Source organism: Lagenorhynchus albirostris, chromosome 6 (genome assembly GCF_949774975.1).
Source record: "Lagenorhynchus albirostris chromosome 6, mLagAlb1.1, whole genome shotgun sequence".
NCBI lineage: Eukaryota > Metazoa > Chordata > Mammalia > Artiodactyla > Delphinidae > Lagenorhynchus > Lagenorhynchus albirostris.
Window position 1 is genome coordinate 19,250,643 of NC_083100.1, and position 27,589 is coordinate 19,278,231.

The 27,589-nt window shown below is 49.6% G+C and overlaps 2 protein-coding genes across 2 annotated transcripts in view; one reads left to right on the forward strand and one right to left on the reverse strand.

Annotated features, from left to right (window-relative positions):
- Positions 1-4,697, forward strand: part of USP37 (ubiquitin specific peptidase 37) — a 90,356-nt gene extending 85,659 nt beyond the window's left edge. The window contains exon 25 of the mRNA XM_060152119.1: positions 130-4,697. Coding sequence (XP_060008102.1) covers positions 130-217 — 88 coding nt within the window. The 3' untranslated portion in view covers positions 218-4,697. The remainder of the gene's footprint in view (positions 1-129) is intronic.
- Positions 4,698-5,619: 922 nt separating this feature from the next.
- VIL1 (villin 1) lies at positions 5,620-26,484 on the reverse strand. Its single transcript, XM_060151294.1, has 19 exons — positions 26,410-26,484; positions 26,003-26,077; positions 24,871-25,067; positions 23,364-23,472; positions 23,080-23,190; positions 21,076-21,278; positions 20,883-20,961; positions 20,562-20,660; positions 19,663-19,816; positions 18,995-19,095; positions 18,766-18,903; positions 18,007-18,165; positions 16,823-17,002; positions 16,092-16,237; positions 15,290-15,434; positions 14,670-14,858; positions 13,055-13,123; positions 11,481-11,621; positions 5,620-5,733 (listed from the first exon to the last, which is right to left on the reverse strand). The coding sequence occupies exons 1-19, from the start codon at positions 26,482-26,484 to the stop codon at positions 5,620-5,622; spliced, it is 2,484 nt and encodes an 827-aa protein (XP_060007277.1).
- Between the last annotated feature and the right edge of the window lie 1,105 nt (positions 26,485-27,589).

The window sequence follows — 27,589 nt, forward strand, 5'->3', positions numbered from 1 at the left end:
TGAGCTGCTTATTTAATAAAATTTAGGCATCATGGGATTATGCAGCCTTTATCAATGTTTATTTTCTGTCTATCCTCTGTCTCTGTTCACTGAATTTCCTGTTTAACTTTTTATTTGTTTTATTTTAAGGGAGATCTTTGATGAGCTGCTGGAAACAGAAAAGACCTCTCAGGCACTTAGCATGGAAGTGGGAAAGACCACTCGTCAGGCTTCATGAGGAACAAACTCCTGGGTTGGCAGTGTGCACTGCATATTCTCTCTTACTGCCACCCACTTCTCTTTCCTCTGCCCGAGGAGAATTTAGAACTCTACTTGATGCGGGAGCAACAAACAGCTCAGGGCCAAACCAAAAGACGAAAATTGCAATTCTGCAGAACGCTCCATATTAATTGTTTTATGGAAACTTTGGTCTCACATCTGTAGCTGATTATCCTTTTTTTCTCCTACAAGAGTGGCACTTCCTTTTGTCTTAGGAATACATGTTGTAAATATATATATATGTACATACACACACACACATACACACACATATATGTGGAATGAATGGAGCCTTAAAGAGTTAGGATAGCCCACCAGAGTATGCCTGCTCAGAATTAATAGCACAGCAGTTTGGAAACTAAATGAAGTTGTCAAAGAGTCCATTCACCTGAAAAATGTGTGAAGATATACATATCATTTGGCATTTAGCTTTTATGTTCCTTGAGTAGTTCCACTCACGTTCGTAATCTTTCATGTGTGTTTCCTATTAGTAAAGTTCACTGGAAAGCCAGCTCTCCATGTTACACTAATGACAGTTTGTCCTCCTGACAAAGGAGGGACATTTCTGCCACCTGACTTGAGGAGCTTTTTTAAAAAAATTATTTCATGGATTCGTAATGCTTTTGCTGTTTACATGCAGTCCCAAGAAATGGATTGTTGGTGCTTTGGAATGTGTTATGTTCCCACATTTGGTATTCATTGTACACTTTGTATTTTCTTTAAAGAGATTCCTTCACACAGTATTTTCATTGTATATCATCTATATTATTACCATGGTGAAGATAGAATCTTTTATTTTTCTTCTGTGTCATTCTTCCATGGAGCAAGCATTACCCTAACAGACTGCAGCCAAAACTTTAAGAGGTAGGAAAGTGATGTTGTCCCAATTGGGACTCCCCTACAAGATTACCTAGAGAATATGAAGAATGCTAGCATCTCTGTCTCCCATACATAGTGAGGTCAGGAGGAGTATTCTTGTGTTAAAGCTGAAACTCTGGACCACTAAAGCTGAAAGCCCTGCTTCAAGGGTGAAATTAAGCACATGAGCTATAGGGTAAAGCTTAAACATATAACCATTTGCTGTCTGGCTTTGCCCTTAAAACAGGATGAGAATTAAAATATGATTGGTTTAAGTAATTCCAAGAACTAACAAATAACGAAGGTGCATAATTATCTTACTTTTTAGGTGCTTTGAGTTGAGGTTAAATGGGCTCAACATTAAGTGCTATGTTAGTCACTCAGCTGACATAACCAGCTTGGTTAAGTAGCTTGTGAAACCATATAAAGAATGAGTTAGAGAGTAGAATTTTGTTCCTAAAATAATTTTGTGAGCCCTGGAATCATTAGGATCACACAGAGTTAAGTATAGCAAAATGAAACCTTCAACATTTTCTTTCATTTTTAAGTCCAACATCACAGAAGATGTAACATTTTTTCTGGAAGATTGCCTTAAGAGAGCTCCAGCCCTACTCTTGAAATTTGGATGTGTTCTGACATAGTAACCTCTTCTAAAATATTGAATCTTTGAATTGTAAATGGCCCCAGCACTTTTGCTTAACTACTGATAAAAGCTTTGTCTCCTACCATTTACCTACCTGTTAAGGTAGTGAACCTTCCAAAGTGGTACGGTGGTAGGATATGCAGGAGTAGTATAGAGCAGAGGAAAATACTTGTTTAAAAAACTAGCTTTAAAATTTTTGTTTATTTCCACTGGGGAGCCATTTTATTTTTTTCTTGGAAATAACTGGTTTTCTCATATGTGAGTGAAGTGATAATCACATTCTTTAGCTGTTTATTACTTCTCTGTGTCTGTATTTGAGAGCTTTTGGGAGATGCTGTTAAAAATGATTGGGATGATTTGACATGAGTGGGTGCATTTAGGGCATTTAAACAAATAGATGTAATGTCATAAGCCTAGGTTGCCCATGAAGTACCCTCGTTTGACTTGCTTTTCATAGCTTGTGTGTGTGTATGGTTTAGAAGTACACTTGGCTTGAACCTAATTTGATTTGCTCTTCATGTCTTAGGCAGGAATTATTAGTTGAAAAAAGTAGATGAATTATGTCACTGCTCATATACTTGCAAGTTTGGGACTTGAAATTTCCTTGATGTCTGTCCATTGTTTTGGCCTGGTCAGCCTTCCTCTCTCCCTTCACTCCTTCAACTATTACCCCTTTCACTACAGAGTTACTTTCTCATTTTGGTTCAGTGAAGGATTAATGACTATACATGGAGAGTTCAGCTGGACCATGTTGATGGAGTTTGTTGTTTTTTTCAGCTGACTGTATATATTTAAAAATTACAAGTAGATAATATTTTTTGTGCAGTTTGCTCAGAATTGGGGAATGGGGCATTTGGCATGTTGGTGCCTGAAAGGGACAAGTTAGATAGGGACAGAGAGCTTCAGTTCCAGGCAGCTTGCACAATAACTAATATTCCTATTGAAAATACCAAATATGTTACTTTAAATGACTTTGAATTGGAACTTGACAGTTCTTAGTTCTACACACAACTGATCTTAATTGGAATTTTTTGGAAGGGAAAGCTAAACTAAAACTTGTTGATTATTATCACCTAATATTATTACAGAGGATTGGAAAGTTGCATGTGCCAGGTGCTGCTATCACTTTAGAAGCCCTGACTATAATTTAGGCCTATAAGGAGATAGATTCTGTTTTGTAGGGAATATATTTATGTGTACAGACTCAGAAGTTCTGTTTCAGCAGGATAGAATAAGAAGCAAGTCCATGAATTCTTCTATTTATATTTTGATTCCAAGAGCTACTTGTTTACTTGCCATGGTCTGTTAATTTCAGGCCTAACTTAATGGCTCAATAACAAATGTAAATGTGTTTACATTTTAAGAAGTATGCAGTGATACTTAAAGATCAGTTTATTAACTCTGGGAGGCAAATACTAGACTAGATATTTCTTTATTTCTCTCCTTGATCAAGTGTAAAATTCTTCTAAAAGAGAAACTTTAAGAATTAAAACCTCAGCAAGTGAATTCATGAATTTACCTATTCTTCCATATTGCAGTTACCATTATGTAACTCTATAAATATAGCTCTACACATGTATAGCTAGTTGTATAATGAAAATTATTCGGAAACACCTAAATTAAAGAGATTCTTGGCAGTATCTCATATGTAGTGGAGCATTCTGAGTGTAGAGAGAGCATGGGCGTTGAAAACATACAGGAGAAAAAGGTAGTTTGTAAACTCATTTGTGATCTACTGAACAGAGATAATATTAAAACAAATAAAAATATTACCCTTTTTCCTCTTTCTTCTCTGTCTAAATCGACTACAGTGGATGCTCTTAGTCATCCAGCCATTTTTGCCCTTTTGTTTTAAATCAGGGAAACAGAGCTGGATCTCCAAGTACATGTGGATCTTGTGTATACCTGGAGATTTTTAGAAAAATCAACACCCAGTACTAGATGCAAGTCACATAAAAGTGTCCCCCCCCAGAACAGAAACACCTTTTTCCTCCTCCCCATCTTGCTTTACACCGAGTAATGCTCTTTAAGTGTGTACAAAAACTAAACAGATTTCTGCCCTCTAACATCTTTCTAGTGCATTACTTCAAAATTCTAATTTTGTCTCTATCAGTGTCTTATTAACATCTGAAAAAAGATATATATTTATTTTATTGGAAAACTATAGTTTGTTAGGCCTTGAGAGTTTCGTGACAGGTTTCTTTTGCGGTGTCTCACCACGACCACTGACTTCTTTATGGCATGCTTTGATTACTAAACTTCAGGCAGTCTCTTTCGTTGTATCATATTTACACACAATTAGTGTTTTCCTTTCCATGTGTACTATGTGTCTGAGGTTTTGAAGTTTTTAATAAAAAATGTGCCAGTATGAATACAAGCAGCTGATTTCAGTAATTTGGACTTAAAGTGCAGAGGTTTGAAGTAGAGACGTGTCCACTGGTGTCAGAACAGAGTGGATGAGGGTCTGCATCAGGACTGGAGTTCGTTAGGTCCAATGCCAAAACAGAAGAGCAGTCATCTGAAGTGGTCTGTTTCAAGAACAGAATGGGTGGAAGAGTGAGACACAGTGGTTGTACACACCTCTCGTCTTTAGGTTTCCCTCCCTCTCTTTTCCTTCCATCCCCATCTTCTCTGGCCTATTGTCAGTGTTGTTTATTTATGCTACGGAGAGGAGAACAGAAGTAAGCTTCCTACACTTTGCCTAGTTGAGCCACTACTAGGTTTGCTGGCAGCTTTGGCCACATTATTTGTGAGGTGATTTTCTTTCTTTGTGTTCAGAGTGACTTTTGATTCTGATTCTTTATGTTGTTTTGTATGGAGCGGCACTTTATCTGTGTTTTAGCAGAACTGTTCCTCTGTACCCTGTACGGTTTTTGTTTCCTTTTTAAATTATGCATAGAGTTTTTTGTGTGTGAAATTAAAGCCTTTATTAACCTTGTGTTGGTTCAACTGTTATTTCTGAAAAGGACATATTCTTGCAGACACTTAACCAGTTGTTGAAGTTGTGGAAATCACCTTCTGTTGGTCTTCTGACTTGGACTTTCAAGCGCACTGTTACACCTTAAAGGGAATGAGATGGGAAACCAGGTATGGCTGAGTCAGCACCAGCGTCCGGTGGATTTCATCTGAGGAGCCTGTGAAGCTTTGCAGAGGTTCTGGGTAACAGTTCTAAACCCAGCATGGGCCTTAACTGTGCTCTTCCTTTGCCTTATTATTAAGAGTACCAGAGAGGGGGGTGAGATAGCATTTGCATTTCATACTTGCTGTTAGGCCTCAAGCCTAGGCCTAGTGGGTATGTTGTTCTCGCTGGGTACTGGTTAGTGAGTATTTTGAAACCTCCTAAATAGGGCCATCACCTGGGCCATTCAGCTCTTTCAAAGAATGGGTCCCCTTTAACATCACCTGAGGAAGGCAGTAAGAAAAGTATATGTGAAAAGGAAAAGCCATTGCTCTTGGAAAGATACAAAACTGCAAAATGCTTAAGCCCACCTGCCATAATTAAAAATGAGTCACGATAAAAGCCTAGGGAAGGCTCTTCCATGAAGTGTTGGGCTGCTCTTCTAAGAAGGGAAAGCTCTAGAACAGGATGGTTTAAAAGTAATGCAACACCCAGGATAAAAAAAAAAATGCAACCACCTTCTTCAGAGCTGAAATTGGCACCACAGGCTCCTTATGGAGGAATCATCTTTCTGGAGGAATAGGTAGATTACTAAACAGAAGTGGCATTGCCACAGACTGCTGCTCACAGGTACAACTGTAAATTTTCACTTCCATTAATATAGGACTAATACCAGTAATAATAAAATGAAGCTCTGCAAACGGGGTAGGGTACTGCTTTAAACCACAGCTACCCTTGCTTCTCAAAATAGTCCTTTTTCTTTCTTGAGGTTTTGTTGTTTCCATCGAGGCAGAGCAGAGAAGGCAGCAGGAGTCATCCCCAAGGCCTTGGTGAAATCCTCAACAGACAGGTGCTCCTAGAAGAGGAGAGGAACCAGAGGGCAAAGGTCACATTCTTGCCAGAGTTTGACTTGTTGAGTCATATAGGTGTGTACAGACAAATGAGCAAAAACAGTCAATGTGAGAGCCAGGAAAGGGATGGGAAGCGGGGAGGTGGCATTTTGAGGTCCAAGAGATTTGATCCCTGAATTTGGAACATAATGGAAAAGGACGGTAACAACATGAGGCAGATAGAGCTCCTTTTCTTTTGACCAGGGTCAAGTTCACACTAACCCTGAAATAAGAATTACCACATTTGACTTAGCTTGGTTAAAATGTTGCTTCTCTTTCTAGGTCTTAGTTTTCCTCTCTATAAAAATGGGAGGGCTTCCCTGGTGGCGCTGTGGTTAAGAGTCCGCCTGCCAATGCAGGGGACGTGGGCTCGTGCCCCGGTCTGGGAAGATCCCACATGCCGCGGAGCGGCTGGGCCCGTGAGCCATGGCCGCTGGGCCTGTGCGTCCGGAGCCTGTGCTCTGCAACGGGAGAGGCCACAACAGTGAGAGGCCCGCGTAACGCAAAAAAAAAAAAAAAAAAAAAAAAAAAATGGGAGAGGGCTTCTCTGGTGGTTGAGAATCTGCCTGCCAGTGCAGGGGACACGGGTTCGAGCCCTGGTCCAGGAAGATACCACATGCCGTGGAACAACTAAGCCCATGTGCCACAACTACTGAGCCCGAGAGCCACAACTACTGAAGCCCGCGCACCTAGAGCCTGTGCTCCACAACAGGAGAGGCCACCACAATGAGAAGCTCGCGCACCGCAACGAAGAACAGCCCCCGCTGGCCGCAACTAGAGAAAGCCTGCATGCAGCAACGAAGACCCAACTCAGCCAAAAATAAATAACTAAATTTTTTTTGTTTTTGCGATACGCGGGCCTCTCACTGTTGTGGCCTCTCACGTTGCGGAGCACAGGCTCCGGATGCGCAGGCTCAGCGGCCATGGCTCACGGGCCCAGCTGCTCCGCGGCATGTGGGATCTTCCCGGACCGGGGCACAAACCCGTGTCCCCTGCATCGGCAGGCAGACTCTCAACCACTGCGCCACCAGGGAAGCCCAGTAACTAAATTTATTTTTTTAAAAAAAGCTTCATGACATTGAATTTGGAAGTGGTTTCTTAGATGTGACTCCAAAGGCACAGACAACAAAAGAAAAAAAAAGTGGACTTCATGAAAATTAAATTTTATGCATCAAAAGACGACACACAGGGACTTCCCTGCTGGTCCAGTGGTTAAGACTCTGCGCTCCCAACACATGGGGCACGGGTTCGATCCCTGGTTGGGGAACCAGGATCCCACATGGCGTGCAGTGCAGCAAATAAATAAATAAATAAACAAACATGCCTGGGGAAAAAAAAAGACTACACACAGATGGAAGAAAATAGTTGCAAGTCATATATCTGATGACTTGCAACTATTTTCTGATGATGCAGCCAAAAATAAATAAATTAATTTTTTTTTAAATGGGCAAGGACTTAATTAGACATTTCTCCAAAGACAACATACAGATGGCCAATAAGCACATGCAAAGACACTCAACATCACTAATCATTAGGGAAACAAAAACCAAAACTGCAATGAGGTACTACTTCATGGTCACTAGGATGGCTATTACGAAACAAAAACAAAAACAAAACGGTAGTGTTGGCAGGAATGTAGAGAAACTGGAACCCTTGAGCATTGCTGGGAACCACTATGGAAAACGGTATGGTATGCCTCAAGAATTACCATATGACCCAGCAATCTGCTTCTCTGTATATACCCAAAGGAATTGAAAGCAGGATCTTGAAGAGAGATTTGTACACCCATGTTCATAGCAGCATTATTCCCAATGGCTAAAATGTGGAGGTAACCCAAATGTTCATTGACAGATGAATAGATAAGCAAAAAGTGGTATGTAAATACAACAGAACATTATTCAACCTTAAAAAAGAAGGAAATTCTGACACCTGCTACAACATGGATGAACCTTGAGGATACTGTGCTGAGTGAAATAAGCCCATCACATAAAGACACATGCTGTATGAGCCCACTCACATGCAGTTCCTAGAGGAGCCAAACCCATAGAGACAGAAAGCAGAATGGTGGGTGCCAGGGGCTGGGGGAGGAGTGGTGATGGGGGAGTTGTTTAATGGGTGCAGAGTTTCAGTTTGGGAAGATGAAAAAGTTCTGGAGATGGGCAGGGTTGATGGTTGCACAATGAGGTGAATGTGTTTATTAATGCCACTGAGCTGTACACTTAAAAATGGCTAAGATGGTAAATTTTATATTATGTATATTTCACCATAATTTTAAAAAAAGGGGGAAAAAAGAAAGTTAAGGTCATCTGATCCCAATACATGCTCCACAGCACCACATTCACCCCCTTTCCTGAGTGATTTCAGGGATCCTGTAAAGGTCATCTTTCCCTCCCAGACCGGCAAAGTAATACTACTGTGCTCACAGGTGACTGAATTTTACCATTATAGTTATCTTCATCTCTCTTGGCTTCTAGGTTTGTTCCTAGTTAAAAGGCAACATGTTCCTGGTTAAACCTCACCAGGCTTCTATATTCCACTGTGAATGCATCAGCCATTATTTTGTGGGAACAGGTTTTGTTTAGAGATGGTGGCAGGTAGCAGCAGGGGTACAACTGAGGTGAGGGGAAAGATGCTAAGAAAAGAAGCTAGGAAAGCCACGAAACAAATTTAGAGTCAAATTTTGCCTAGCTATTGAGTGGAAAACAAAATATTTGGGTAAATGACATGTACCAGCTTCTCTCATCCTGTGGATAATCTAGAAGATTAGACAGTGAAATTCTACCTTTTCACTCTTGGTTTGAAAATCATGACTGGGAGTCACCTTTCTAGACCTTGGTTCTCTTCAGCCATAAGACTGAAATGACCTCTGCTCCCAGTTCAAACATGATACAGTAGTAAAACTTCTGGGAGCTGGCCAGTATCCTCAAGGCATACTCAAGTAAGAACCCCAAATTCAAATTGTTAGAAAAGAGCATCTCCCACCTCCATCTCTGCTCCCCAGGCACCAGAAGGGGACAGAGTCAGGGTGAGAGCAACGGGTTTCTTTTCAATCCGGACTGTTCTGCTATGTAGGATTGCCCTGGAGAATGCTTTTGTGACTCCCTCAGAGAGCCCTGAACTGAACAGCTTCTTGGTAAACACATGTAGATAGATTTCAAGCTCAGGTGTATCTGAAGCCCCAGTTTTCTAACCTGTCATCCCACCTCTGGGCATTTTTGGCTCAAGGCTCCTGGGAGGCCTCCCCACTCCCCCAGGCAGGGCAGTGGAGCACCTTGTTTTGGAAGAAGGTCCCTCACAGCTGTGGCTGCCGTCTCGATGATCTTCAAGTTCTTTAGGTGCCCTCTCTCTGTCCCACCCAAGCTGGCTCCGCAGCTTGGTTGAGACTTTTGGACTCTGTCCCCCAGGCTAGAGGGCAGGGACTGCCCATCCCAGTGGACTCGTATCTTTCCACTGGTCCTGTTCTTGAACCCTGCGGTCCTACCAGCTGATTACTGGCCTCACCCATGCCCACATCCGCCTCTCTGTGGTTTACTCATTGGTACTCAAACAGATTACCCTATGGCTACTGCCTCTACGTCTGGAGCAGCCAGAGAGCTTGTCCACTCTCCCCACTTGGCATGGAGCCCACAGCTCTGCTGCAAGAATCCACACTACTCCCACAATTTAAAAAAGAAATCAGCAGCAACTGATTTTTTAAAAAGAATCTAAGACTTTTTTGTGTGTGTGTGTGTGTTACGCGGGCCTCTCACTGTTGTGGCCTCTCCCGTTGCGGAGCACAGGCTCCGGACGCGCAGGCTCAGTGGCCATGGCTCACGGGCCCAGCCGCTCCGCGGCATGTGGGATCCTCCCAGACCAGGGCACGAACCCGTGTCCCCTGCATCGGCAGGCGGACTCTCAACTACTGCGCCACCAGGGAAGCCCAGAATCTAAGACTTTTTAGACTGCTTCTACCATAGCAGGGTTGTCTTGATTCTGTTTGTTATATTCAAAATTAGTGATCTACTTAGCTTCCATGTTTTAAAATAGGTAAATGCATATTTAACTTTGTTAGATATTGCACAATTCCCCTCTACAGGGGTTGTAACATGCTGCCCTCACACCAACAGAATAATATATGTTTCTCCACAGCCTTACCAACAAAATATATTGTCAATATTTAGCCCCCTTTTAATCACCTGGTTCAATAATGTTGGCTGCCCTTCCCTTTAGAAATACTTTTTCTGTGCTACATGATATGACAGTAACAGTGGGACTCAGAAGACCTGATTCTTGCTCTGACTTTGCTGCTGACTAGTTACATCACATTAGGCAAGTCACTTCCCCGCTCTGGGTCTGAGTTTTCTCAGGTGCAGAACAAACAATGATAATAACAGCCTACAAGTATAGAGCACTTCCTATGTACCAGGGGCTGGGCAAATAATAATATTTGTAACATTATTATGAATAATAATATTATATGATATTGGGATCATCCCAATTTTACAGTGAGGACACATGGGTGGATGTGGGAGAGAATGCATAAAAGGGTTCTAAAGGTGATGGGCAGGATGCAATGTTCTGGAAACAATACACTTATGCATATATCGGGCCCAAACCCATAACAGATGTTCCTGGAGAAAATAGTCATCTTACTTCTGTAGATTCATTAATTTACCTCTAAGACTTCTTTATGGTTTATTACACACAGAGTACATTTTCTCTTCTCTCAGTACCCTCTCAGGCTAGATTTTCAGTCTATTTTAGACTTCATGAAGTGGGAATGAACACTAGAAATGTGGGTTTTGTTTTCTTCTTCTTTTTGGCCTCACCGCATGGCACGCGGAACTTCCCTCACCAGGGATCAAACTCGTGCCCCGTGCAGTGGAAGCACAAAGTCTTAACCACTGGACCACCAGGGAAGTCCAGAAATGTGTTTTTTAAACAAGCCCTTCTTGCCAAACTCTCTCCCACAAGTGGTCCACACAGACAGCAGCTGCAGCTACCTGATGGACCCTGTGCCAATGAGTCTCCTCCCCGGTGCTCCTCTGAATTGCCAGCCCAAATACCAAACATGTATTTCAACCAGGATGTCTCCTGGGTGCTGCAAACGACATGGCTGCCACTAAACTCATGACTGTCCCCTTCTAAGCTGCGTCCGACCCAGGATTTTTATCTCAGAAAATGACACAACTTTCCCCTCTCACAACCTTTATCCGGTCGTTACCAAGTGTCGTTGACTTAACCTCCGAATTATTTCCCTAAACCTTCTCCTTCCCTCCACCCACCCCCACCTCCACCTGCCACCGTCTATTCCAGGCCCCGTCTACCTCTCAGCCTGACTTGTGGCCGCTGCTTTGGCCACCTTCCAGTCCATTCTTCACTGAGCAACTAGAGTGGTCTTTGAAAAGCGTAAACCTGACTGCCACTCCCCTGCTTCACCATAATGGTTCCCCTTGACTTTTAGAATGGACACCGCCCACCCCTAGCCTGGAGTAGAAGGCACTGCCCAGTCCCCTGCCCCCCTATCAGCCACCCCTCCCCAGCTCCACCCACCCCACCGCTCTGGCCGCCTCTTCCTTTCGCCCGAACTGTGTTTACTTCCTACTTCTGGGCTTCGTGTATACTGTTCCCTTCTCCAAGAGTAAGCCACTCTGCCTGAATAATTGCTGTTCACCTTTCAGGAGGAAATCTCTCACTAAATCAGATTCGTCCTCCTTCTCAGAGTCTGACCCACCTCCCTCCTGCTGGGATCCACGCCCTCGGGAAGCTCCTCCACAGGCTTGTTCGCCAGCTGCTCCAGGGGAAAGATGGGTAGAGGCCCAGAATTGATATTGATGTTAGCGTTGAACACGTCTAGTTTAGGGTTTGTGAGCTCCTAGGGAAGAAAAGGAGAACACTGTTAGTTCAGCTGGTTTGTGGCTGCCTCCCAGGCTGCCTTTTTCTCTGAAGTCAACACTGACCCTAGGGGACCTCCTTCAAGAAGCCCTCCATGGGGGCTTCGCTGGTGGCCAATGCAGGGGACGCGGGTTCGTGCCCCAGTCCGAGAAGATCCAACATGCCGCGGACCGGCTGGGCCCGTGAGCCATGGCCACTGAGCCTGCGCGTCCGGAGCCTGTGCTCCGCAATGGGAGAGGCCACAACAGCGAGAGGCCCGCGTACTGCAAAAAAAAAAAAAAGCCCTCCATGGGAATTCCCTGGCGGTCCAATGGTTATCACTCGGCGCTTTCACTGCCAAGAGCCTGGGTTCAATCCCTGGTCAGGGAACTAAGATCCCATAAGCCTTGCGGTGTGGCCAAAAAAAAAAGAAGAAGAAGGCTTCCATGACCCATGCCTCCCACTGTCCACACGCACATACACACACACTCATAAAAACATGGCACTTTGGACAGGACCCATGAGCTAAAGCTTGGCGGATTGTATTCAGCCAAAGCCAGTTGGTGTAAGATGACTGTTTTGTTCTATGACTTATGAACTCCTCCATGGCTACCCTAATGTTCGAGGTCTACCTTGGACATTTATGACCCTCTTTCTCTTATCTGTTGTGAAACTGTCATCCGTAAATTCACTTAGCCTTGACCTATCTACCTATGCTTTCCTACCTGCACCATTCGTCAACCAAGAAGGGTTTATTGAGTGCCACAGGGTTCCCAGCCTGAGGGTGAGGCTGAGGGGCCACACGTGTTATCTGCTGATAACCCAGCGTGCTTGGGAAATTGCTCTCATGCTCTGGACACACTTCTGCAGAGTCTGCTTGGTCTTGTTTCCCCTACAGGCCTGTGAACTTCTTTGATTTCATATTTCCACATCCTAGGCCTGTAGGCGGAACACATTTCCATGAACTAACTGAAACATCGAAGGAAAAGGTTATTCTACCCAGAGAAGGGATCCCCAGGGTGATGACAGTAGAGAAATCACTATTTCCCCAAGTGTGATCTGCGGACTAACTGCCTCGAATTACCTGGGCCCTTTGTGAAAAATACACATATTACTGGGTCTCAGCCCAACTCTACAAACCAGAATTTCAGGAAGTGGGACCTTGGAATCTGCATTTTAATAAGCTTCCCCCATCCCCTAGTTCCCCATCACCCAGACTCTTAAGCATGATAAAATTTGGGAACCATTTCACTAGGGAATAGAGGAGACAAAATAGCTAGAGGCATTGAAGTTAAATAGCAAGAAGAACTTCTAGGAGAAGTGGGAGGGAACAATGGAAAGGAAGCAGAGGACCCTGGCATCTTCCGGGGAGTTTTCTCAGCTCTCACGGGTCTGACCATTGTCAATGGCCACCGCCAACTGCCCCGTACTCACAGCAGTGATCTGGCCCCAGTTCCCGGAGTTTCCAAGCTCCGCCTTCAGGGCCTCATAGGATTTGGTGTTCTGCATGTAAAGTAAGTAACAAATTAGACCTCGGTCTCAGCAGAGGAGATGGAAGAACGTTTTCCTTCAGGCTTTGAATGAAGACTGGCCTAGGGCCTGGGGGTGAGAAGGAGATGAGGGAGCTCAGGGGGAGGCTGGAGGACGTCCCTGAAAAAGGAGGTTGGATGGTAAGGATGAGCACGAAGGGCTGACAGGTAACAGGCTGGGGCAGGGAGCTATTTGCCCTGCTTGGCCCAACATGGGGATGGAAAGTACGATTTTTCCCCACTCTCGGGGTCTAAGGAGCCGCACACAGTCTTGAGACCCCTGCCCACACTGTGTAGGCTCTGGGGGCCTGAGGGGTCCTGGAGAACCCTGGAGGGGCTCCTCTCAGAGCCTGGAGGGGACCCTACGGTGGAGGAGTGAAGGGAGTAGAGAGGACCTTGGCTCCATGGGGAACCTCATCTCCACATCCCCAGGGCCTGGCAGCAAGCATGGTGCCTTATGAGCTCCAGTTCTGCTGACTGAATGAATGAATAAATGACTGAGTGAGTGAATGAATGAGTCTGAGAGAGACGCCACACAGACTTGAGGTGGGGGAAGACCTGCCAGCGTTGTTGACTTGGGACACTGACCTGGATTTGAGAAGTTCTGGCATCTAGGTGTGCCGCCTTGGGATTTGTTTGAATCCATCATCAAGACTAAACTTAGCTCATCAAACACTGAATTTGTTTAAACACATTTGAGGAAATTAATCTAAGCTTTGTTTCCCTAATCTCATCTGTTGTGTCAATTTCAAGTACCCGAAGCCACCAGGCCAACATTCATTCTACCTTAGCCTTCCTCCGTCCTTCAGAGAACATTCACTAGGGTTCCGTTTTGAGGAGCTGCCCTCTGCTTCTATCTGAGACCAGTTTAGAAAATCCTGTGGAAATCTGATTCACTGTCCCTCAGGTAAGGACCACGTATAGGACCCATTTTGCTTAGAATTTAGTGCCAGGAGACATCCGTCTTTAGACACTTTCCTTTAGAACTGACATGTTCAGAGGACCCACCAATGCTGTGCCCTGGACGTTTCTGCAATGATGATGGAAATGTTCTTTTCTGTGCTGTCCGATATGGTACCCACCCGCCACATGTGACTATTGAGAAATCAGTTCCTTAATTTTAATTCTTTAATTCATTAATTTAGTGAGAAATCAATTCTTTAATTTTAAAGAAATCAATTCTTTAATCAATTTAAATGCAAATTTTAATTAATTTACATTTAAATAATCAGTACAGCTCTTACCAATAATGTCCAAGAGCTTTGAGCTAAATCTAGTGCACAAGCAAGACACTGTCATTAGCCTAGGTTTTTGATAGATTTCCTTTCTTCTCCCTCACCAGGGGCCTTAATGGTCTTGCTGCAGCCTTACTGTTTATTCTAAGTCTCCTCAAACCCCTTGACAGATATATCACAGGTCGTCCATCACAATGAACAGAAAAGCCAGGAGTCCACCCTGCCCTCGGTGTGCCATGAAGGATGCACTGGGCTGGAAGGAGCAGGTGGGCTGGGGACACTCACACTCCACTTGAAGGGATCCCAAGCCAGGAACCAGCCCGTGAATGTGGGGGGCTCGTGTCCTTGCTTCACCACAATGATGGGGGTTTCCAGGTCCCGGCCGCTGGGGTGGGTCTTGAGGTATTCCTGCACCGTGGTGGCTGCGGCTTTCTTCTCGGCCTCATTGGCATTCTTTCCAATCCAGAAAAAGACCTGTGGAGCATCCCAGAGTCAGTCCTTCCTGTCCTCCCTCGGCTCCCCCAGGCTCAGATGTCCAGAAGTGGCCCCTGGCCTTGGGCAGGCCCCATCAGGCCTTGAAAATGGAGGTTGGACAGATGCCCTCTACTTAGATATTCTGCAGATGTGTGACTCCCAGCCTCTCCAGAGCCTAAGACCCTCAAAAACACTCCTCTGCCTCATGAAATGAACTGGACTTTGGGAGAAGAATACATCCTGCCCTGCAGTCCCTCCAGGCATGTTCCTCTCTACTTGCCGCCTTCTTTCTTGGGCTCATAACACCACTCCCAGGGAGAATGTATCTGGGAGCCAAGAAAACGTCAAACCTTACCCATCCCTAAAGCCACTATTTCTTGGCTCTGGGGACTGAGGTGGTGGGAAGGAAGGTCCCCAGGCCTCAAACCTACCTGGTCCCAGACATCTAGCAGGAACACATCATCCTCTTCCAAGTCATCCTGATTGAAGTCAGGGATCTCTGTGGCCAGGAAGCGCCCGGTCTGGTTGGAACATTCGAAGAGCCGAGGAGTGATCACCAGGGTTTCCTCCTGCAGCCTGCAAGGTGGAGAGGAGATCACGTTGGAAAGCCTGTCTCCTAGGAAAAGGCTCTTTCTTCTGATCACACAAAAGTTCCCGCGTCCTCCCAAGAGTCCAGGAGCTCTCCAAGGGAGAAATTCCCACCAATCTTCCAGGACATACATTTCAGTGGCTCTTCTATAGTCCTGTTAGGAAGTTCTTCCTGATATCTTCCCTCTATTCCTCCTGCTGCTACTGTAGTACATGCCCTTTTGCTTTTGAACTGGGGAATAGTGGATCATGGACCTTCTTTAGAAAAAGAGGGTTTACAGCTTGTGTTCCTCAGCATCTGGGTCCTGTGGCAGCATGGAAGGACAGGAGCTGCTGGGACCCTGGCATCTTCTTCCCAAAGGGCACACCTATAGCCCTGCCCCTCTCTTTGAGCTGCCTCCTATGGCTGTGGAAATACCCCCACCAGGCCCCCGACATTCCATGGTAAGCAGCACAGACACAACCCCAGTGCCTGAGAGGCTCCAAGGGCCTGGGCTGCCCCTTACTCACCTGGCAGCCCTGAGGGCCTGGCACACAGAGTTCTCAATCCATACCTGCTGCAGGCTCTGGGCCATGCGGGTGGAGATGCCGGGAGGCTCTCCAGCCTTGCAAAGTGAGCTGGCGGTCGAGGGACCTGGGAGTTACCTCTTGGTGCTGGCATAGGGGGCCTTCCCGCCCAGGGCCATCCAGAAGTTGGCTGGCTCCTGCCCTTCCACCACCACTTGTTTCTCGGTCCGGGAGATGGTGTCAGCAACCATCTTGGCCATTTCCCGCTCGTCCCCACTACAGCCCTGGGAAAAGGGGGGGTCAGCTGTGCTGGGGGAGCCCATCTCCAGTGCCATGCCTCCCCCTCCTTCCACCACATTCACTGGCCCAGAGCTCCCAGGTCTGGGAGGTTCTCCTGGATCAGGGGCCCACGCACACGGCCCAGGCAGGGGCAGTTCTCCCAACCTCTCCTCTGTCCTTGATGCTCCAAAGGATGGCAGAGGAGACAAGAGAGTCTGCACTCCTACTGGGCAGGAGGAAGTCTCCAAGAGACTGAGTCCTCCTGACAGAGATAAATGCGGAGGCAGCTACAGGCGCGGGGAGAGTGAGAGAGCCCAAGGCATTAAGACAGAGCAACATGGGGACAGACATGGGTGTCCAGAGACAAACGGAATGAGAGAGACCTACTCGGACACAGAGGCAGAGAATCAGGATGGCCAGACCCAGCGCCGCGAAGGAGCGAGGCAGGGCTAGAGGCATCAGGGAGACCTGAGAGCGGGACCTACCCGGCCAGAGGCCCCTGCCCTGACCCACACGGGGAGACTGCTCTGAGGCTGGGGGACCGCCAAGATGCACGTGGGGAGGGGGAGGCCGCTGGACCCTGCACACACCTTCCCACACCACAGGTAGCAGCAAGACTGGGTCTTGAGGATGAAGACGTCATTGGAGTTGAGAGAGGCGGCCCGGGCTGGGACCTCAAAGGCCTTGGTGTTGTTGGCGCTGGCCCCCCGGACCTGGAACAGCTGTGTGGAGGGCACAGGCTCCACGCTGCTAGCCCGAGAGGTGCCTCCCTGCAGGGAGAGAGGGGCAGGAGTAACTTAGTAAAGGTGATGGAGGATTAGAGGGGTGACAGAGGTTGGGTGGGTCTGCTGCCCTCCTGGTCCTCTACACCATCACCAGACTATAGTCTTTCCAAAACATTGCTTTGGTCACGGGTGCTTCCCTGCCTGAAACCTTCATCCGGCTTACAGACTAGAGCCCAGCTTTCAGCGCGGCCCTTGATGTTGAAGGTGGAGACTTCCTTTCCAGAGTCACTCTCAGCTCTCTCCAAACCCTCCATGTAGCTTGGCCAGTTTCTCACTGTTCCCCACGGCGCCCTTCCTCTGGGCCTTTGTCCTGGCTGTGCCCCTGCATCGCATGCCCTCGTCTTACCTCTGCTGAGCTCTTCAACTCTGACCCCAATGTCAAGACCTCCTCCAAACCCCCTTTCCATCATGGACTCTATGCTTATTCCCTGATTACTGTATGCATGCTCCCCTTTGAATGCAACATATTTCTGGCATTTAAGCACACAGTGCCTTGGCCTGTTGGTTCACTGGTTGCCCAGCAAGATGGTAAACAGCATTAGCATGGCATTTTTCTCCCCCTTGGCGCTTTGCAGAGGGCTGTATGCTTAGTAAGTGCTCAGTAACCAAATTATTGCTTAAAGGAATGCAAGAGACGGCTATTTCATTATGTCAGAAGGCGCCAGTGCATTTTAGACGGGTCCATCGTTAGGCAGATCCAGCCACAATAACTTCTTTTTTCATGGAGAGGGCCCAAGGAGTAGGGGTGTAGAGAGAAACAGTACTTGTATGTTATGTGCTAAGTGTTTATCAAACGGATTTTTAAAAATACTGAATTGCTGTTTCTATTACCATTCGACATAGATGATGGAGCCTCAAACAGTCCTCTCCTAGGGAGAATGGGCTTCACCCTAGCCCCGCTCCCACCCCACGTCCCCTTCCCCATCTCCTGGAGGCCCACCCCGCCTCAGCTGCCGGTACTGCCAGGCACCCCGGTCCAGCAGCCACACCTGGTAGACCACCATGCGTCCTTTGAAGATGGACATGAGGTGAGGTGACTCCTTGCCCATCGGGACCAGGATCTGGACTGGTTCATTGTTGTACTGCTGGTCCAGGATGACCGCTTGATAGGCCGAGGCTGTGATTTCATCCTGGCTGGCCTGGCTGCCCTGGGGATGAGCAGGATGGAAAGGGTAGGATGAGGACAGCCTCCGATTCTGACTCCGTCCCCAGCCTTAGCCACAACTCCATCCCCAATTCTGCCCAGCCCCAAACCAACTGTCTTCCCCACCAAGCCCCACCCCGGACACAGCCCAAATCCCCACCTGACCCAGACCTCAGTTCTGATCCCAGCCCCACACTTAATCTCTTTCCAGCCTCAGTCCACCCTTGACCCGCCTTGACCCCAAACCTCCTCTCCCGCTTACTGCGCCTTTCTCAGGGAAACACCATGGCTAGCACACCACTCAACCCCAGCACCCAAGCATCTCCCTGCTCCCTCACATCTGGACATAGAAACCCACAGTCAGAGCAGATGAAGGGAATGGGAGTTGGAAGAGAGACTCAGAGAATCAAAAGGGGAAAGGGTTGTGAGTGGGGATACTCAGTGTCAGTGGGATCTCACAGCCAAAGCAGTTCCAAGATAGAAAAGGGGTGAAAATCCCCATCACCAGAGGTATTCAATTCAGGCGCAATGGCCACTTGGCCTGGGTATAGTGGAGGGGGAGCTGAGCTGGCTCTGCTCTGGACAGGGTGGGGTGGGGCTTGACCTGCCAGATGTAGAGCAGGTAGTGCTTCTTCTCGCCAATGAGGTAGGTGTAGAGCAGCAGGTAGCAGTCGCCCCCATAGAAGTGGCCGAGCCACTTGGAATCCACAGGCACCAGCTCTAGGTCCTCAATGCGCCATACCTGGGGCAGGTACCAGGCTAGTGTGAGGTCCAGGACAGGCTCGGCCAACCCCTCCCCACCCATCCCGGGCCACCCTTCTCCCTCGCCATACCTGCACCTCCCCACTCCCATCGTCGACCATCTTCTGCTGGGCAGCCACCTGAGGCTGGACGTGCATGGACGTGGCATCAAACTTCACCTGTTCCACCCTAGCTGGAGTGAGGGGGAATCACGATACCCAGTGTCACCAGCTGAGCTCCCCCAGGTTCTCACAACAGCCCTGAGCGGAAGCTACAATTCTTAGACCCATTTTACAGATGAGGAAACTGAGGTTAGAGAGATTCAGTAGCTGACCCAAGGTCATGCAGCTAGAGAGTGGCAGAGTTATAACACAGAACCATATCTCCCTCCAGGAAGGCTCATGCTTCACTGGGGCCTCCCAGAGCAGCCAGAGGAAGGACAACCCTTTTCTCCTCCCCCAGGTGCCTGGCATAGAGCTTGCCCTCAGCAAATATTGTCCGGGAGACTAAAGTTTTCTGGGTTCCAGGGAGACCCAACCCCACTCCAAATGAAAGTCAGGCTGTTCTCAGCTCCCTTTTTGTGACAACTCTTGAATTTCTCCAAGTCCCTTTGTGTCCCCACCCCACCTGGGGAGTCCAGAGCCAGGGTGAAAGTGCACATGCAAGAGGCGTGTTCAGGAAGGAGGGCAGGAGACAGGTCTGTGCTCTCTGGGCCCCGCTCCCGGCTTCTGGTCCCACCCTGCCTCGGGCCAACCCTCACCCACGGAGCCCACGGCATGGGTTTTGCCCAGGCCTGAGGCCCGGTTGGGCACTGTCCACTTCTGGAAGAGCTGCTGAAAGACGGCTGACTCGGCCCCATCATTCTGCACCACCACCTGCGTGCTTGGTGGGTACTGCTTCGCCTTGATAAAGTTCTGGGAAGAGAAGGGGGTGGCTGGGCCTGTGTCCCTCCCCCAGTCCCCACCCCCTAGTGAAAGCCAAAGACTGGCTCTAACCCCACCCAGACCCAACCACTAATCTACCCCGGCCCCAAGCCCAAACCAGAATCTTACCACAGTCCCAAGCTGACCCCAAACCTAACCCTGCTCTGACCCCCACCCCAAGGCCAGACCAGACTCCAAACTCGACACCACCTCCAACCTAGCTCTGACCTCAACCCTGAATCCACTACTAACCTCAAAACCCACTTCTGACCCCAACCCCAAGGTCAAATCTGACCCAAACCTGATCCCAGCCTCCATCTCCAACCTTGAACCCCACCCCCAATCCAACACTGACCCCAAGCCAGTTAGAATTACTGACTCTAACTCCTACAGGGACCCCAAACTCTGACTTGGCCTTAGCCCCATGCTGACCCAACCCCCATCTGTAGGAAGGCCAGCCTCCATTTCTCCCTCCCTTGTCCCAGCCAAGCTGGAGGTGGGAGCCCGCATTCTGCAGAGACCCCAGGTTGCCGGGTGGTTGGCTATGCAGCGTGCAGAGACCCGCCAAGATGGCTGCAGAGCAGATACCCACACCCCCTGGAGCTAAATCAGGCTCGGAGCCTTCCCTGGCCTCTGCCTGGGGCTGTGCCTGGCCCTGACCCCGCTGCCCTCTCCCTGCTGGAGTCGGCTTCTCTGCCTTCTCCTCCAAGTTCTCCTCCCTGACGCCCAGGCCCACCAGTGCCTGGCTCATGGCTTCCCTCTTCTGCTGGGCATTGGCATTCTTCCCCTTCCACACGTAGACCTTCAGACCCCCCTGGTCCAAGATGTAACAGTCCTGGAGGCGGGAGAGAAGGACGCAGGGTGAGAGCCTGAGGGCGCCCTCGGTGCTGGGCTGGGGGAGTGGCAGGCACACGAGGTCACCTTCCCTCACACGCCACCCACTCCTCCACAGCCGCCCCAGGCCCCTGGCGCCGCTCCTACTTGGGGGAGAGTGGGCAGGCGGCAGGCAGGGGGGTGATGGGAGTTGGGTCTGGGGGTGGCCTCCAGACCCTCTCACCTCGTGACTGAGCAGGTCCTGTGTGAGCGGCCATGTGGCGACTTCTCTGACCACCACGTTTCCCCCTGAGTCAGACACACTGCAGGACAAAAGTGCAGCATAGACAAGGGGGGTCCCGGGCCCTCGCCTGGGGAATCCTCCCCCAGGAAGTCCCCCAGGGTCAAGAGGAGCCCAGAGGCAGCCGGGCACTCACTGGTACAACTTGAGGGCGGCCTTGAGTGCCGGCTCCACCACCGCGTCAGGCATGGCGGCCTTCAGCTCCTTCCGCTGGCCCAGCACGTGGTTCATGATCTCCATCAACTGCGGCGAGGCCTTCTCGTCCTCCCCGTCCACTATGCCCACGTAGGTGCGTCCACCCCGCTCCTGGTCTCGGATCTCCTTGGCCAGGGTCATGCCCTGCAGGGAGGCCCCGGGACCCGTGAAGGCTGGCGGGGGGCAGGGGACAGGGCAGTGTCTGCCACCCCAAACCACACCTGGAGAGCCCAGCCCCCTACAGCAGCCCCAAGGGGGAGGCACCTGCCTGGTCCTTCCCTTTTGATGGGGGACCAGGCTTTTTAGGTGCATGTGAGGAAACCAGGCAAAAACCCAGGAAGAGCAGGTTTCCTCCTGGGCAGGAGAGGGTCTGGAGGGGACCTGCTGGGACTTCGTTTTTGACATGGTTTGAAATTTGTGATTTTACTTCACAGTTTTGCATGAGAGGCGAGCCCTGAAGATCACAGTCCCAGTCTCTTTGCCCCAAAGCCATGTACACACACACACACACACACACACACACACACACACACAGAGGCTCATGTGTGCGCTCACACATACGCCCAAACATCCACACTCACACACACACACAGCAGCCTCTCACGTGCTCACACAGATGTCCAAACACACACTCACACACAGGGCTGGCTTACCCTCCTCTGCCCAACATCTACTACTCAGTTACTGGCCTTTCCACCCAGGTCCCCTTCTCTCTCCACTCCCCTCCAGGCTCTCTCTCCCAGTCCCAAGGCTTCTGTACTCAGGTCCATATCTGTCTCCTGCCCAGCCCTCTGTTTTCATCTTATTTCTCCAACTCCCATGATAACCCCATTTTAAGATGTCCCAAACAGAACTCTTGATTTTCTCCCCAACTCTGTTGCTTCTTGATCTTCCCATCTCAGGAAGTGGGACTCCATCCATCCCCACAGAAAGCACATCCTTTGACGTCTGCCTCGCCCCTCTCTCGTCACCCCCAATCTGACACGCAAGTCCCGTGATTCCACCTTCCCAGCCATGCTCCTCACCCAGACAGCCAGAGGGGCTCCCTGTGTGCCCTCAAACCCTCCACCCGCTCTCGCTTCTCAAAAGTCAGGGTGGGGCTTCCCTGGTGGCGCAGTGGTTGAGAGTCTGCCTGCCGATGCAGGGGACACGGGTTCGTGCCCTGGTCCGGGAAGATCCCACATGCCGCGGAGCGGCTGGGCCCGTGAGCCATGGCCGCTGAGCCTGCATGTCCGGAACCTGTGCTCCGGAACGGGAGAGGCCGCAACAGTGAGAGGCCCGCGTACCGCAAAAAAATAAAAAGTCAGGGTGACCTTCAACGGCCTCCCGGACACTCAGAACAAAACTCAACCCTCTGACACAGACTTCTGACCACATAGCATGTCCTATGAGACCCACCCACCCTCTGCTCCAAGCCCCCAAAGCCCTCATTTTGTGCTCTGGCTGAGCTAGGAGGTTCCCTGCCAGCCACTTCTCTCCTGCCTCCCTCCAGAAGCCTTCTTAGAACTCTCAGAACCCCCAGCGCCACACTCCCCACCCCTCACTTCTCCAATATTGCCCTCCATGTCTGTCTTCCCCACTGGACAGCCAGCTGGAGGCCAGAGCCAGGGCCGGGTGCTGCCCATTTCATTCACCACCAGATGCCCAATGCTTGGCACAGGGTCTGCCACACAGCAGGGACTCATTAGGCCTGAGTGGGTCAGCCAGGGGACAAACACGCGAACTCCAACATGCATAGCTCTCCCCATACACGTGAAGACTCAGATCCACCTTCAAACACAGCAACCTGGACAGTCAGGGCAGAGACGCCTGGGGAAATGGGGGCTGCTTGGGGTGTGGCAGTGGTCTGGCAAGTTTGACTGGGAGGGAGGCTGGGTGCTGGGTGCAGGAGCAGGTCGGGGCAGGGTGGGATTTGTGGGGAGGGGTGGTGCACCAGCAGGGTTACCCTGAGTCTCTCCATGCGGTTACTCTCTGGCCCGTTCCACTGGATGATAAGCTTCCCGAGGTCCAGGAGGAAAACATCCCCACGGTTGAAACTCTTCCAGGACATCTCCACCTGGAGAGCCATGGGGCAGGCGCAGATCCCACTCAGACCCCATCCATCACCCCCATCACCCATCATCTCTTCCCCACCCCTTCTCTGCCCCTCACCCCTCCTCAGCCTCTGCTTTCCACCCAGGCTGGGAGCGGGGAGAGGAGGCCACGCCCAGGGCCCTGGTTGATGCCCACCTCTCTGGCCACCACATTCCTCTTGCCCTTGACATGTAGCAGCCGCTGGATGTCATAGGAGTTGGTCTCCACTTGTTTCATGCCAGAAGCCACACCCCCTTTCCGGATCCTGTGAAGAGAGGTGCACTGACCCAAGGGAGTGGGCTGGGAGGTGTGATAGGTCCTCGTCCTCCCAGATCTTGGGTACCTGGTTGCCACAGGGGCCATTTGAGGGCTGGGGCTGGGACTAGGGAGGTGCATGAGGCACCTTGGGCACAAACTCCAAGGAGGCACTCACTCTCAGTGTCATGCAAGGTCGGTCTATTGCCTCAATTTGCATGACCCTGGCAGTGAGTGCCTCTTTGGAGTTTGTACCCTAGATGCCTCGCTCACCTCACCCTAGTCTTTGCCCTGTTGAGAGCCCTGCGAAGATGGGTGCATGGTAATGTGGTAATGTGGAAGGACCAGATAGGACTCTAAGGACAGGGGACTGAAGTGAAGGAAAGAGGGGAGATGTTATGGACTGAATTGTGTCCCCTCCCAACTCATATGTTGAAGACCTAGCCCTCGATGTGACGTATTTGGAGACAGAGCCTTTGGGATGTAATAGATTTGATGAGGTCTAGGTGAGGTCATAAGGGTGGGAACTTCATGATCGGATTAGTGCCCTTATAAGAAGTGACACTAGAGAGCTTGCTCACACTCCATCATGTGAGGACACAGTGAGAGGGTGGCCATCTGCAAATCAGGGAGAGAGCCCTCACCAGCAATCAAATCAGCTGACACCTTCATCTTGGACTTTCCAACTTCTAGAACTGTGAGAAAACTAATTTCTTTTGTTTAAGCCACCCAGTCTAGTTTTTGGTTTTTGTATTTTTTGTATCTTGCTATGGCAGCCCAAGCAGACTTAAGCCAGGAGAGGTACCACCTCAAGTGCTCAAAGGAGTGGACTGCTGCTGTGAGTATAGAAAGAAGGAGAGCAAGACAAAAGGGAAGGGTGGGGACTGGCTAACTGGAGAAATCCTGGCCTATCCTACAGGTCAGTAGCAACTTGGCTCCTGACCGTGTGTTTCCATGGGAAAAGCCGGGAGGTCAGAACTTCAGATTTTTCAAGAAAAGCTGGAAATCTGGATTTTAGTGTGAAAGGTTTCTTTAGAGAAAGAAGGAGCAGTCATATGCTCATTGGCCAGTGGGGAGACTTGATATGATGCCCTGGAGGCCCTCCTTTGGTGCTGAGCTCTCCAGGACATTCAAATAGGGGTTGATTTACAAAAATTCATGGTATGCAGAGTTACAGAATTTCAGAATGGCCATTGGGGCAGCCAACGACACACTCAGAGAGATGAAGACCAAGGACAGGGAAGCAGCAGAAATGGGGGTGGAAGATTAGGAAGGTGAACAAAAATTGCTTTCATGGGCTCTCCCCACAGCCTCAGTCTCCCTTTCCAGCCCCAGGTCTGCCCCCCAGCCTTGGTGTCCCTCCCCAGCCCTGATTCCATTCCCAAGCCTGTATCGCGCCCCTCCGTACACAATGCCCTGCTTGAAGTAGCCTCGGAAGGTCTCGCTCTCGTTGCCCTGGACCTCGCGGTGCTGGACAGCCCGGCCCTTCAGAAAGTCATCCATCTGTGTGGTGTAGATGGCAGCTGCCCCTTGCTCATCCTGGGACGAGTCCCGGCCGATCCAGTAATGAATGTCATAGGACAGGTTGCTGCCTGTCTTGTGGATCTAGGGAGAGTGCATGTCCAGTGTACCTGAGGCCCTGGGCTCCCACAGCCCTCTCCCTGCCTCCCTGCTTCACAAGCTCTTGGGGCCTGGGCCACAGCGGAGCTTGGCATGGGGGAAGTTCATGGGACTGGTGGTCAGCAGCCCTGCATCGTGGCCCCAGTTCTGTCAGGCTCTCTGAGACATGGGGCAAGTGGCTTCCCCGACCCGGGCCTTCCTCATCTCACCTTGGAAATAACTTGGTTGGACTACAGCATTTCCCAAAGTGATGTGCACAGACCATCAGAGGTCTGAGAGGTGATTGCGTGGTATACAATGAAATGATTATGGAATTTTTTTTTTTGGCCACACCACCGGGCATGCAGGATCTTAGTTCCCAGATCAGGGATCGAACCCAGGCCCCCTGCAGTGAAAGTGCGGAGTCTTAACCACTGGACTGACAGGGAAGTCTCTGATTATGGAAATATTTTATAGCTACTTTCTGTTTGTGACATGGGACACTGTGTTCCATTCATGATAATGATATTAAGTTTTTAAATAAATGGATTTAAATTTTAAAAGTGAATCAATATAAAGAAAAGTACAAATGCGTTAACAATACAGGATGTGGAAGAAACCGAGAAGGGGAAATGAAGTTGACTACGGATTTTGGGAACATGGGCTCAAGGTAGGGTGACATCCCACCAGTTCAAAAGATCCCCCAAGACTGTAAATCCACAGATGGTCACCCCAGCTGGGAGCTCACAGCCCAAGGGCAGGGAGAGCCTCTTACATCTCTGACCCTGCAGAGCTACCTCTAGGCTGGGAACACCCAGTGAATGCTGTCCTGGGGTGAAGTTAGGCGGCAGTTCCCATTGCCCCCAGCCTCAAATTTCCTGTGTTGCTACTGTGAGCTTTGCTCTCTGCTCAGCCCCCTCCCCTGCCCATCCCCCACTCACAGCCAGGACTATGTAGCAGTCACCCTCGAAGAAGCTGCCGAAGGTGCTGGAAGGAACAGGCACCATCTGCATGGCCTAGGGAGGGAAGGGAGGTCAGAGGGTCAACCACCGAGGACCCCCAGCTTCCCTGCCTCCCTTAACCAAATGGAGAGTTAGGAAAGGAAGGCCAGGAGGAAGAGGGCATGAGGAAACTGACAAGGTGAATGGATGTGAGGAGGGTGGGGAGGAAAAGGAGCAAGAGGATGTGCCCGATGCCTGAGGAGGGGGTGGGGATGGCACTTGGGGACAGGCACCAGGGGCTCACATGCCAGCAGGGCAGGGTGGAGGACAGTCAGTAATCCCAGGGCTCTCCCTTCCCTTGGTCCATCCCAGTCCTTTGTGCCCTTTGTGCCCAGGCAGGTCCTCACCTCTATCCTCCATATCTGTACCCCGGGCGTGGTGACGTTGAGGGAGCCTTTGACCTGGGTGCTCAGCTTGGTCATGGCGGATGAGCCTGGGGAGAAGTGGTGTCAGAGTAAGAAGAGCACATGGGGGCTTCCCTGGTGGCGCAGCGGTTAAGAATCCGCCTGCCAATGCTGGGCACACGGGTTCAAGCTCTGGTCTGGGAAGATCCCACATACTGCGGAGCAACTAAGCCCATGAGCCACAACTACTGAAGCCCATGTGCTTAGAGCCCATGCTCTGCAACAAGAGAAGCCACCGCAAGGAGAAGCCCACGCACCGCAACGAAGATCCAACACAGCCAAAAATAAATAAATAAATATTAAAAAAAAAAAAAAAAAAAGAAGGCCTGGGCTTGCGTCCGTTTCAGTGCCGCTCTTCCAGCCCAGCCTGACAGTGCCCCGAGGCCAGGGCTCAGGGACCTGGGGGAGGTTCCCCACTCTGGGCCCTGACTGGCCAGGGGCCCATCCTCCAGCCTTCTCACCCAGCTCTGATCTTGTCATTCTTGTTTAAATACCTGCCCGCATCGCCTGCTGCAAAAAGTCTCCCCCTACTCCTTAGCCTGGCAATCAAGGCCTTCTTTCTCGATCTATCCCCAAACAGTACGCACCCAAAAGAACGGAACAAAACAGGTGTTCAGACAAAAACCTGTACATGAAATTCATAGCTGCTCTATTCACAATAGCCAAAAGGTGGAAACAATCCAAATGTCCATATGAACAGATCAACAAAAGGTGGTCTAGCCACACAATGGAATGGTATTCAGCTGAAAAAAAAGGATACACACTACGACGTGGATGAACCTTGAATACTTTAGGCCCAGTGAAAAAAGTCAGACACAAAGGCCCGGTTCGTATGATTGAATTTATATGAAATGTCCAGAACAGGAAGTCCATAGAGACAGTGAGCGATTAGTGGTTGTCAGGGGCTGGGAGGAAGGGAGGAAGGGGGAGTGACTCCTAGTGGGCGTGGACTTTCCATCTGGGATGATGGGAACATTCCGGAACTAGAGAGTGGTAGTGGTTGTGCAGCATCGTGACTGTCACTGAATTGTATGTTTTAAAGTGGTTAAAATGGTAAATTTTATGTTCTGTGTATTTTACCACAAGAAAAGAAAAGTGTATGCAGCAGTTTCCTGTTTCTTGC